The sequence below is a fragment of the Oryzias melastigma genome, linkage group LG1, assembly GCF_002922805.2.
Source record: "Oryzias melastigma strain HK-1 linkage group LG1, ASM292280v2, whole genome shotgun sequence".
Taxonomy (NCBI): Eukaryota; Metazoa; Chordata; class Actinopteri; order Beloniformes; family Adrianichthyidae; genus Oryzias; species Oryzias melastigma.
The window spans coordinates 6737255-6750725 of record NC_050512.1 but is presented as its reverse complement, the minus strand read 5'-3'; the positions used below and the strand labels follow the sequence as shown (position 1 = coordinate 6750725).

At 42.3% G+C, this 13471-nt stretch overlaps 1 protein-coding gene across 1 annotated transcript in view; it reads right to left on the bottom strand.

Annotated features, from left to right (window-relative positions):
• ccdc88aa (coiled-coil domain containing 88Aa) overlaps positions 1 to 13471 on the bottom strand; it is a 32292-nt gene that overhangs the window by 15321 nt on the left and 3500 nt on the right. Inside the window, 13 exon segments of the mRNA XM_024259564.2 lie at positions 90 to 284; positions 354 to 559; positions 637 to 1158; positions 1232 to 1376; positions 3677 to 3823; positions 3907 to 4065; positions 6779 to 6860; positions 9053 to 9231; positions 9329 to 9469; positions 9547 to 9630; positions 9715 to 9773; positions 9976 to 10045; positions 13305 to 13410. Coding sequence (XP_024115332.1) covers positions 90 to 284; positions 354 to 559; positions 637 to 1158; positions 1232 to 1376; positions 3677 to 3823; positions 3907 to 4065; positions 6779 to 6860; positions 9053 to 9231; positions 9329 to 9469; positions 9547 to 9630; positions 9715 to 9773; positions 9976 to 10045; positions 13305 to 13410 — 2095 coding nt within the window.

The following is a 13471-nucleotide window of genomic DNA, read 5'->3' as shown; positions in this document are numbered from 1 at the left end:
CATCTGATTATGACAGCTCTGTGTCTGTGTTCTCTCTCATCTTTGTCTCTCTCTTTCTCAGTTCTCTGACTGAGAGCGTCAGAACTCACCTGCCTGAGCGTTGCCAGCGTTTTCTGGTCGATGGCAGCTTGCTTGGCCAGCTGTCTGTTGTCCACCTCCAGGTTTTTGACCCTCTCAGCCGTTTCCCTCAACCCCTCCACCTCCTTCACCACGCCGCGCATCTCTCTCTCCAAGCTGCTCATGCACACATTGCTGTTGTCCAAGTTCGCCTCCAGAATTTCCACCTGGACAGAAGGTTGGACGTCAATCAAAGCCGTTGCAAGTTGTTGAGGAGAGTCCTACATTTTCCCCACCTGCTGCCGGAGCCGCCGGTTCTCCTTCTCCAGGTGCCGCTTGCTCTTCTCCAAGGAGGCGGTCTCCTGCTCCAGGCTCTGCTTCTCAGATTCTAGCTGCTCTAGGCGCCTCGCAGAGATCTGAAGCTCCTCTACGGAGGTCTGTAGAGTGTGGTTCTCTGCTTCCAGCTCCTGAAGCTCCTCCTCCAAAAGAGACACTTTTCGATCTTAAAAGAAGAGGAAAAAAAGATTAGCGACCTTGTAATGTTTCGGTGAACATTTTTGACGGCCTGCAGAACCTCACCTGCACTGTCCAGAGACGTCTGGAGCTGCAGATTTACTGCGTCCAAAGCCCTGACCTTGGCCTCCAGCCGCTGGGTGTGCTTGCTGGCATAGGAAGAGCGAGCCGGCAGAACTGTGAGGACACTGTCATGACGAAGGCTGCTTCTGTTTGGGCTCTTCTGTCCGTCCAAACAATGCAGACCATTCTGAATATTTTCCAGGACTTCCAGATCCAACATGCTTTCTTGGAAATCCTTCCCAGCGCCTCCATCCTGCAGCTGTCCGCTCTCCTGCAGACGACCCTCTGCAGTTTCTGGGAGGAGGTTCCGCTCTTCGTCTTGAAGGTAGTTTGACCCTCCGTTCATGAGCGGCTCGGAGTTTTCTGCGCAGGAGGACTCCTCCGCAGAGGAGGAGAGGAGACGGTTTGGTTTGCTTTTGGTGCTGAGCTCCTCTATGGTCCTTAGGAGACTCTGGTTCTCCTTCTCCAGCTTCAGCAGCCGACTGCGAGTCCTCTCGCTGACCTCCTCGCTGAAAGTCTGCTGCCCTTTAAGGAGAACAACAGCCGTGACTTGTGCGGTTAAGTGTCTCCGTCTCCTCTCACCGACGGCGGCTCTTACCCTGCGAGCTCTCCGATGTCTTGGAGAGCTGCTCCAGCTCCCAGCCCAAGTGTTGAGACTCCTCCATGCTTCTCCTCTGAGCCAAACACAGAGCCAGGTTCTCCTCCTGCAGCTCCTTGATGCACCTCCTGTCCACCTCCCTCTCCTGGGGCCAAAAGAGGAGGTGGTTAAAAAATGGAAAAAAGTTTCTGGTTGTTCAGAAATCATTTAGTTTGTGGTTTATATCGATTAAAAAAATGTAACTAATTAATCGCAAACCTGGGAAAAAAATAGCTTTAGTTTGTTATTTTTCCATGTTGTCTTCAAACACAAGACATAAAATCATGCAATAACAGAAGATTCTGTTTGTAAAAAAAGTGATTCATTTTGCTGTGGAAACCCCAAAGATATTTAAAGAGCTGTTTTAATATATAGGATGAAAGTTTTAGGTCTAATTTGAGAAAAACAACAAGAATAAACTTTTTCAACAAACCAATCAACATGTTTTTGAATAAAAATACAAAAAAAAATCCAGGTGAAAGTCCCAGATTCCTTTGGGCCACATATAGAGGAACATCACAGACCTCACAGCTCCATGATGATCTTTCTTACTTCAGTCTGCCTGTGAGGCTGCAGCTGCAGGCAGCCAAAAAAAAGATAATTTCTCCTCAAAGAGCACTGCTGTTCAGTTGACATTTTTACTGGAATTCAGCTTATTTTTTCCTACTTTTTCTTTTTCTCATAAATTTTCCTTATTGTGTTTGTGAAAAATAATAGAAAGGTTTTCGGGAGAAGTTGGATCCAGCTCTCAGGTGGAGGCGTGTCTGTCAACTCTGAACTGCTCGCCTCTCGTAACAGCATGATTTTTATTGCAGGTTCTTGTAGTTGTAGAAAACTCATGTCGGTCCCAAAATATGTTGGATTTCTAATGGCAAACAGCTCAGTTTGACTCCGCCCCCCATAGCGGGTGCACTGCTGCTGCTGCATTACAGACGTCAGATCGACGTTCATCTTCCGCCTAATTTATTAAAATAAAGGATGATTTTTGTCCAAAAACTACAAATAAATGCCATATTATCTATTTAATTTAATAAAATCTCAATCATAGAATATAAAAGTTTATATTTAATTTAAACAGATTAATTGTGCTGATTTCAAAGCAGTATGGCAGGGTGTTAATAAATATGAACACATTAATTTTTTTTTGATTAATCACATGCGTTAACTTTCACAGTTTATATATGTTCAGTGTTTTTACTGAGCACAAATACAATGTTGAATATGAGATTTAAACGGAGGCTTTGATACGTCTTTACGTCTGCTTTTCAAGTGTCTAAAAGGCTTTAAAAGAAAAGCCTGATCTGTTCTGGGTTTTTTTGTTGCATTTTAGTTTGATTTTATTAATTGTCTTTGTTACTTTATTCATTTATTGTTCTTGAAGTAAATATTTTAAACTGAGATAAGCTCATCTAGCTGGATTTGTGCAGGTTTTCTATTGAGAGTTGAGGAAACACAGAAACCTGCAAGATTCTAACATCCCAGGTTGCATCTGAGTGACACTTTAAAGCACTTAGTTTTCACTCATAAAGAACAATAAAAAATAAACACAAAAATGAGCCACATTGTGCTTTAGTAACTATAAAAAAATAAAAAGGTGAATAAAATTAGACGACGTTAATCACTATTAGCACAATAGAGACTTCCTTCTGGTTTCATCAAGTTATTTGTTGCAATAAATTGAATGCAATACACATAAATACATTCAACATTCATGAAAAAAGAATAATGTCATCATGATAAAACTATCTGCAGGAGCACATGTAAATCTGCTGTTTCATGTTTGATCAGGACATGTTTTTAGGACTGAAATGGTTTGTATCTGTAACACCTGTCTGTCCAGAGACAGGAGGAGGAAATGAGCAGAAATCCTTCAAATAAACGAAAAATATCAACAAAAACAAAGTGTAGGAATGCAGAAGGTGGCCTGTTTTATTATAATGAGTTTTGCATCAAATCTGAATGTAGATAATTAATGAACGGCAGAAAGGAGACATTTCGCCAACAATGAAGTGAATTTGTTTGCATCATCTGTGTCTGTTGGAGGTTAACATATTTACAATATTTAAAAGTCAAATGAACAGCCTCTTGATACAATTATGTTACAATGAACAATCAGTTCACAAATGTAGTAGTTTATATGAGCCATCCTCCCTGAAGATTTCTGTCTTTTCAACAGTTAAACTTTGAAAACAAAGGAGAAATTTTATAAAATATATATATATATATATATATATATATATTTTTTTTCCATGTATGTTTGTGGCATTTTTGTCAATTTGACTTGATGAGCATGAGGCTTCAGCCCATTCCTTTTTGGTTAATATCGACATTCATTTAAAATAGTAAAATGAAACGTTTGAAGAAGTAAATAAACTCCCAGGAGCCTCAGGTGTGCAGGCGTCTGACCTGCTCCAGGTCCTGGACCCGGGCCTTCAGCAGCAGGATGTGCTTCTCCAGCTGGTGGATTTTGTCTGTGCGAGCCCTCCAGCCTTCCAGCTGATCCTCCAACACCTCCTTGGTCTCCACCAGCACCCTGTTGTCCTCCTTCAGCTCCTGATTTATGAAACACAGGTTTCAACCCAACACTCATCGGTTTGTTGTTTCCAGAGACCAGCAGAAAGACAAATGAGTCCCACCTCCACTTTGGCCTTGTACAGCTCCATCTTGTGCAGTTGCTCCCGGTATCTCCCCACTTCACTCTCCAGCTTGTCCGCCTTCATGGCCCTCTCCCTCAGAGCGTCCAGCTCATCGCGGTACGTCCGGGCAGCGCGGGCGTCCACGAGCAGCCGGGAGTTCTGCTCACAGACAAAAATGCACCTGCAACTCCTCAGTTTGAACTTTTCATCCAACGCGTCGCTGTACGCCGGCGGGCTTCGATTGAAATCTACAATAATTATCTGTCATTGATTTTTCCACCAGGCTCCTGCTGTTCATTCAGGGCTGCAGGAAACTTGCCCATCCGCAGAGAGACCCCAGGCGCTTTTCCAGCTCATCACAGAGACAAACAATCATGCAGTCTCAGCTCAGACTCAGATGCCATCCGTACAGTGTGTGCATGTGCTTGGACTTTGGAAATCAACCCAGAGAAGCTCAAATCTGACAAATACAATTGTGAAATGGACATAAATTTGCTCAATAATGAAAAAAAAAAGAACTTTATGTCATGATTTCTACTGTGACGTGTAGTAATATTTTTAAATGGCGTTATTTATTAGTCAAAATTCCACGCAGAAATAAGACATCTCTACGCACCTATCAGACATCCTCGTGGACAAATCCAACCACCGTGAGCGCTTTCTGCTTTGACACGCTTGTGTTTAATCCTCTCGCGAGCAGAAAAAGTCATTGCGCAAGAGAGACTGTCTACTTCCACGTGCGTGAGCTTGTCTCTGGCACGAGTGATGCGTGTCCGCTAGCAGAATCATATTTTTTTCATGTGCGCTCGCAGAGAAACTTTCTGCACACTAGTGAAAAAGGAGTTTTGACAATTGGGGGCAGAGACAAAGGACTGAGTTGACTTTCTTCTGATTGGTCTATTTTGAGGATGACGACTTAGACAGGAAGCAAGGAGGGGTCAGGAAAAGCGCAGTAAAAAAAAAAAACATTAAAGACTGTGCTTTTTACGCCCATTTTGGGTCAGCACACAGCGCCGCAATTTACGTGCTACTCTTAAAACGTGCGTTAAAAGTTGCGTTTTCATGGCCAATACGCCATTTGTAGCATTGTCACAGAGTTATCCAGTGGACAAAATAAATACATAATAATTTGAGTACTGATAGGAATAAAGTCCACACTACCGTATTTTCCGGACTATAAGTCGCGGTTTTTTTCATAGATTGAATGTCCCTGCGACTTATACTCCAGTGCGACTTATATACGAATTTTTAATGATGAGATATGGACCGTAAGTCTAGAGTGCCCTCTTATGGTGATCTATGCAATTACTTTATTTACTTTATTTACTTTAGTTATTCAGACGTGACACAGAGGACTAAGAATTTAAGGGATTTAGTGATATGGAGTGAGATTGCGTGCAATTAATTACAGTAAAGATACAAAGTTGATGAGTTCTTGAGGCTATAGTTAAATAAAACTGTTATGTTATATAAATGCTACACCTTTTCGTTTTTTTCATGATGCTAATATGTGTTGACACATATTCAGCCTGTTTTCTATTCACTTATGAATGTTATAACTGACCTTCCAGGATGATGTAATATCATTTTTTTCAACCAGTTTGTAAAATAAATTACTTGAAAAAAATGCGACTTATACTCCAGTGCGACTTATGTATGGTTTTTTCTTCTTCATTATGCATTTTTTGGCCCCTGCGACTTATACTCCGGTGCGACTTATAGTCCGAAAAATACGGTAGTTTGAAAAATACAATTGATCTAAGACAAATAGAAAGTGTTTTTTTTTTCCTGTTTAAATATTGTGTAGAATTTTGTGTTGGATTATGTGCGTATTGGAGGAAGTGGGCGGAGTCACCAGCAAGGAAATAATAGAAGAAAACTTTGGGGCATCGGAGCTGTCAGATGAAGAAGAAGGACCCCAGAAGGAAATAGTAAAGCTGGATTAAGGGAGGAAGCTGCAACCACATTCCCTTGGGTGAGATCATTTATTTTTTTTCTTTTTTGGACTCGTGTTTCCTGGAGAATCAATATTTTTTTAAACATTGGAATTTTTGTCTGGACACTGAAAGAGAGACTAAAAAGCCTAAAGAGACTGAAAAGACTAAAAGGACTTTTTTTCATTTTGTTTTGGGGAATTTCAAGAATATGTGTTCTTATGTTTGACTAGTTTGTATTAATTGTGAATTATTATGAATTATTATTTATTATTAATTTGTATTAAAAAGGAATTTAGTTAAACCCTGATTTCTGTCAAGTGTATTTCATGAAGCTTGTTACACGTTTACAGCACTTTTCCTGGTGATTATTGACCCCTTTGGCTTGCCATATCACTGAGGTCTGCCAGTGTGCTCGCATCCCTTCTGCCCGAGGGACCAAGGAAGTAGACATTCTCTTGCGCTCGATGACTTTTTCTGCTCGCTGGAGGTTTAAAAGCAGAAGCAGAAGCAGAAAGTGCTCGTGGGGGTCTGAATTATCCACAAGGAATGTCTGATCCGTGCATGTGGATGCCTCATTTCTGCGTGGAGTTTTGCCCGTTTGCCAACTTTTTTTTTTTTGTCCATTTTTTAATTTTGTTTTTCCCTCATGTTTACTACATGTTCATTTTAGTTTTGACTAATAAGAAACACCATATTTTTAATCCATAAGAACCCAAACCTGTTTAATTTAAAATGATGTGAGCCCAAATGGACCACAGAACACATTTACTGATGTTTTTCTGTTATGCTAATGTTTTCTTATGGGTTAAAATCCTGTTTCCAGTTTTGTTACTTTGTTGATTGTTCTGCTGTATTTCTGGGATTTCAGAATATCTAAAGAACTTAATCTTAAGACGATGTCGCCTGGATGAATGAGAAATAAACAGGTGTGGTACCTCCTGCTGGACCCTCTTCAGCTGGGCCTCCATGTTCTCCAGCTCATGTCTGCAGTCGAGCATCTGCTCTCTCCTCTCCTCTCTGTGGTCACAGGGTTAATGGGTTAGAGGGTTTGTGCAGACACACAAGCAGGAGACTCTGAAGGTGTTCTGTAAAGTTACAGTGTGTGAGTGAGAGCATCCTAATGACGAGCGCGGAGCAGCAGCGTGCAGGGCAGGCCAGAGGCCGGCAGATTGGATCAGGGTGAGTGCGCGTGTGCGAGGCTGCAGCATAAATGTGGGTCAGCCGGGATCCACAGCCACACAACCTGCCAAGCAAGCAGCAATGTGGGCCAGCCTCTGCAGGGCGTCTCTTATCCTGAACATGTCTGCTGCTGCTGTCATTCACTGTGTGTGTCGCTCTGCAGAGCTGAAGCTCTACCGGCACCAGAGGAAAACCACACACTTCCATGTCTGACCGCTCCACTTTTGGAACTAAACTGTCAACAAACTGAGGGAATGAGGGAAACTAAACCTGTTTGGATGTTCTGTCTGAACACTTGCTGTACTTTCATCACAGAAGAAGATTTTTCATGACTTTGCATCTGAATTGATCAACACACTCTCACTCCCAACTGGTCACATGGTGACATTTGGTCAAGGACTCCGTCACTTTTTGATGTTTTAATGTCCCCCAACTCGTTTTTTGACCTGCTGGCTTTTCCCATTAAATCAAGGGTCCCCATTCTCTGGGCCGCAAACTGGAACCGGTCCAGTAGAAGGACGTGGAGTGCACCCTAACCCTAAAGGTTTGTGTTCAGGCCTAGTTCGCGCCCAGTACTGTGTCTGGTACCAGGTTTAGGTACTGGTACTGGACACGTCCCAAGGACCAGTCCACGCCCCGGGGTTGCCGAACCAGTTCACGAACGTGAAAAAATGATGAGTCTGGGACACCTAAAACATCCGTTTTTGACACAGAGGAATTCTTAACCAAACGTCGATATGTGACGACTTGGAGATGAGAGTGTGTTGAATCGGCTGCTGCAGAAAAGCTTTACTTTATCTGTAGATGATGAGGCTTTGAAGGACATTGTCAGCAAAAGCAGGAAAAACAATAATTACTTCAGTCCACATGACTACAATGTTTCACCTTAGATTAAAAAATATATTTTTAGTGATTTATTTTTGCTTAAACCTAAACCTACAGGAAAATTTGTAGCAGTTATAACTAGATATGTAGCATTACCTGTAATAATGCTAGTGTGAATGCTGTAAGCTAAATGTGGCCACAACTGATAGCTAAAAATACTCAAGCTGATAGCAGAAAGGACAGAAACTGAATGTTTGCTAATATATAAGCTTAATGCCAAATTAGCAAAAAACTGGAAAAATGTCTAATTTTGCCAAAACAGCCAGTATAATGCTAAGGAAGTTTAAAAAAAGTCTGATTTTGGCAAAACTGCTAGCATAAAGGGGCTGCACGGTGGCGCAGTGGTTAGCGCTCTTGCCTCACAGCGAGAAGGCCCCGGTTCGACTCCCGGCTGGGACCTTTCTGTGTGGAGTTTGCATGTTCTCCCCGTGCATGCGTGGGTTTTCACCGGGGACTCCGGCTTCCTCTCACCGTCCAAAAACATGCTTCATAGGTTAATTGGTGACTCTAAATTGCCCCTAGGTGTGAATGTGAGGGTGGATGTGTGTGTGATTGAGGCCCTGTGACAGACTGGAGACCTGTCCACGGTGAACCCCGCCTTCACCCATCAGTAGCCAGGATGGGCTCCGGCACCCCCGCGACCCCGAAAGGGAAGAAGCGGCCAAGAAGATGGATGGATGGATGGATGGATGCTTGCATAAAGCTAAAACGTTGGCTAAAGTTCAAATTAGACTGGAAAAATTTCTAAATTTTCCAAAAACAGCTAGAATGTTGCTAAATTAAAAGCAAAATTCCAAATTATCCTAAATACCCAGTAATACTTGAACATATGAAAGTTTGAATGTTGTCTCTAGCTGAAAGTAAATGAAAAAAGTTCACAAGTTTTTGAAGGATTTGAGTGATTTCTTATTCATGTCCTATGGGGCACATTTTGTTCAATTCTTAAAAAACTATAAAGTTTTTAAAAACCAAAAGTACAAGCAGTAATGTCCTCAGTGAGATTAATATTTTGATATAAGGATTGCTGAAATCGCTCAAGTGTGATTGAGTTTTCACATGTTGAAAAATGTGTGTTTCTGTTATTAAAAAATCCCTTTAAATCTCACAACGACATTTAGTCTCACATCAAGTTTCATTTTGCTTACAGTTCTTGTCTGAGTCGTCTGATCTTTGCCTTCGAGTCGGCCAGCTCCACCACCAGGTGCTGTTGAGTCCCCGCCTGCTGCTGTTGCATGCTGGGAGAGTAGCAGGCAGACGGGGGGCTGGAGGGGCTGCAGAGCGAACTTCCAGCCGCCTCCTTTTCCTGCATGAGCTCTGCTATAGCCTGCATACGGAGAGAATATTAGTTCTCAAAGTTTTGAGCGTTTTGAATCTAAGCTGAAAGGTGAAAATGTGACAGAAGTGGAAGGCGGAACACGGACCTCCAGATGAGCGTCCCTCTGGTCCAGCAAATGCTGGAGGCATGCGGCCACGGTTCTCACCGCCGCCTCCGTCTCCTCTGGGTGCATGTCTCCAGACTCCAGCCGCTGCAGGTCCAGCACGTTCTCCTGACTGTGGGTCAACTGAAAACAAGTTTTGGAAAAACCATCAAACCAGCGTGCACGTAAAGCACAGAAGCCTCACGTCATTCTGCCGATACCTCTTGAATATGAGCAGCAATCGCAGCTTTTGTTTCAAAATCAAGCGTCTGGATCTTCTCTATGTACTCCTCTTTTTTGTCACACTGAAAGTCACTCAAAGGAACACAAAAATGACTACAAGTCCTTCAAAAAAATCACCAAACATGAGAGGGATGCTCACTGCTCACCTGCACGGCACATCCCAACAACAGCAGCAAGAGCTTCTTCATTTCATCCAGACTTTGTTCTGAGGGAAGGAGGAGCAGACCATGAGAGGGGTTTCCTTCAACACTGCTGCTTTTATCTAAAAAATCCTGCATGAATCTCACACTCCCATTTCCTTTAATCAATCAAGAAAAGCCAGCAGGACTGTCTCAACGTCAGCTGGACTTCCTGCAGTAAATGTTGAGCAAACACGCTGAAGCCCTGAAAGAGGATGAAGAGCGTACCACAGTACGGCGTCCTGCTGAGCAGAAGCACGTCTGGCAGAGGAATCGCGATTAACTGCCTCAGACTGTCCTGCAGAAAACAGACAGAGGAGGGGATGAGTCACAGAAGGCCACCGCTTTGTGTTGAAGTGAAACAAAACACTCATTGAGGAGCAGACAAAGTGCTTGGAAGGACGCGCAGCACTTTTGATGAAAATCCTGCAGGGAAGCGCATCCAGCTAAAGAGCGGCCGCTCTGAAAGGGTCGATGAGCGAGCTGGTTTCCCCGGTGCAGAGCTGTACTCCTCCAAAACTGTGTGCTGTGGCCTTGTGTGCAGCTCAGATGCACAAGTGTGTGCACAGCATGCGTGAGCGCTGGGGAGCATGCATGGCTGCTGTAAAACGTAAGACCCCAGATCCAGCAGGGACATAAAACCAGTTTTAGGAGCTGGTTCCATGTCAGTCTGAAAACATCATAAACAATCGAAGGAAGGATTTTCTCAAGTGACACAAAAATGCACAGATAGTCTGAATAAGATGTTTGGGAAAATGATCCTCTGTCTGATTGGACTACAAAGCATAGTTTAAGGTTTTATTGAACAGAATTGGAGCAAATGAAAAAAAAAAGGACAATTGAGAAGATGTGTTTGTTAAAAACACAACATCCAGGAAAAAAACACCTCATGAATCTCTGGGATGGAACCTTAAAAGCTAAAAAAAAGTCCTCAGAAATGTTTAACCAATGAGACACAGAACTCCTCCTTAACCAGGTTGGATCTGTGATTTTATTTTATTTTTAAATTCACTCAGGAGAAAAATCCCATTGAGATCCACCAATCTCTTTTTAAAGGGAGTCCTGGTTCAGAGGCAGAAGTTACACCTAAGACATGTCATTTAATTAAAACATGCAAAAAAAATAATAAATATGATGAAATAAAACAATGAATAATTAAAAACAACTACAGATTAGAGATTTTGTTTCCAGGTCCTTCATTATAACGTCAAACTGAGGCAAAGTTATGAGCTTTGAAAGCTGGATTGTTTTTGACAGAAAGCTTCCTTTCTTTCCTTTTTCTGTTAAAACACTCGGGACAGACGCCCTGAGACCGGAGAGCATAAGGTCAAATATGAAGAAAGAAGTCAGAGGAGTCCCTTGTATATAAATTGGTGCCAGTGTGTAATCCTACAAACAGCTAAACCAACTCGTGGATACAATTCACAGTGATGAATTTGAGCGCCACAATTTATGAAACATAAAGAGGCATAAAAGACCAAATCCAAAGTGTGCAGAGCCTTGACTGGAGCATGTGTGTATAAAACATCCCTATAGTCTAAGACTGGAAGTAATGTTGCAGCAACAAGTCTTTTCTCTCATGAAAAGAAAACAGAGCTTGATTCTAATGTAGAAACTCAGTTTACGGCACAGCTTTCTCACAAGAGAATCTAGAGACGTTCAAGTATTTACAACTGCAATAACTGAGCCATCTGGAGCAAATATAGGGGAGATGTTTTCTGTGTTTTTGGATGGAAAAAAACTTTACTTTAGTTTTATTTGTGTTTAAAGTAAGACTCAATTCAGAAAACTTGTGACAAACAGCTGTAAATTCTAACTGTAATTTGTTGATGGCTTCAGTGACAGAAGAAAGAACATAAAATCATGTCGTCGGCATAAAAATGATAACTTACGTGAGTTACATTTTGTCCTCTTATTAATATATACTGTAAAAAAGGAGCGGACTAGGAACAGACTCTTGTGGCACACCACAAGTGACAGAACATTAGAAAACTGATGTGATGTCCAGAATCTCATCAGCGGCTCGTTTCCAATTTCCATTGATGACATGCAGCTTTTTTATGTTAAAATCTGTAGCCCCCCACCACCACCCCGGCATCAGTGCTGGGGTCCTTGTCAAACCCACAACTGTCTCCATTCCAAATCACAGAGCTGAGATTCTAATTCATATCAAAAGATGTTTCCTTTTTTCTCCTTTCCAAAACACATTTTGCTTTGCTATGAAAAAGAGTTTCATAGAACTATTGAAAGACATTTTGATACTTAATAACAATAATCCCTTTTATTTAAAAGCACAATCCATAAAACAGGCAAAAGCATAAAAAAATACAATAGAGGCCCAACTGACTGAAATGGACCAGTAAAATCAAAGCAAAAAAGCAGATTTAAAAAGATGAGTTTTAAGTTTGGATACAAAGGTTGGAATTTATGTTACGGAAGTCAGGAGGCAGAGAATTCCAGAGTTTGGAATAGTAATGAATCAAGCTGGAGTAATAGAGAGCTGGACAGACGAAGAGCACTGGAGAGATTGATATGGAGAAGGTCAAAGAGACAAGGCGGAGCCAGGTTATGGAGGGTCATGAACAGGAGGGGCTTGAATTTGATTCTGGAAGGGGAAGCCATTGAAGGCTACATCCTTCGATATGATCCTTCGATCATATCGAAGCGGAAGCTAATTGAGAGCTCATAAACACCATGAGGACAGTTGTTGTTGTGCAGCAGAGGTAAGAAAATAGCATTAAAGGAAAATCTATCCATGGATTTGAGGACCTGATACCATTTCCACCCTGAACACCACGCTGCAGTTCTGGAGCCAACCCCCCTTAGACTGACACAATCGATCCATCTGTCGTGAACGCTGCTGCGCCTGCAGCCAAAGCGCTGTTTTCACCAAAGCCCCAGAGCGGAGCCCCGGCACACCAAACACACTCAGATGATCAAAAACGTCTTTTTACAGTTTTTCAGGTGACAGAAGAGCAAAAGGATCATTAAAACCATGAACTCCATGTTTGTTTCTGGCCCACATGCAGAATGTAGGGCAGCAGTGGCCAATCCTTTAAAAGCGGGCTAAAGCACGCAGACTCGGATTCTGAGGAACCTGAAACAAATGCATTCCATGTCTGAATGAAAACCTGTGATTGAAAACAATTAAAATAAAGTTCAGGAAGTTCAGGGCCTGCATGTTCTGTTGTAGCTGCGGGTCTGAATCAATAAAGCTGATGGATTTTGACTGAAAATGTCCCCTAGACGTGTTTTTAATTTCTCTGACAGACAGTTCTGGACTGCAGCATCTCTGGCGGGAGCTCAGCCGGGTCATGTGGCCTCTGCAGCACTGCGACCTGGCTTCAGTGCTGATTACACAGATGTTCACACGGCTCATATGTAGGCCAAACATCATGAGGAGGACAAGTTAATCTGTTGCTGCACAACTTAAAAGCATGCATATCTGAACAATCCAAACAAGATCATAATCAGATTTGGAGCAGGACCGAAAGCTCCGATGCCTAATAGAAAACTGGAGCACCGACTCAGAGGAAGCAGAGCGTCCAAAGACTTACCAGATAATACGTCTTGATTTGCTGCACAAGGAAGTTCAGGTTCTGAATCCTTTGACTCGGATCCCTGCAGACTCTGCTCACAACCCGAGGGGCAGCAGGAGGACTTCTGGGAAAGGGAAAAATGAATGATTCCTGACAAACTTTTACACAGAAATTAAAAAAAAAAA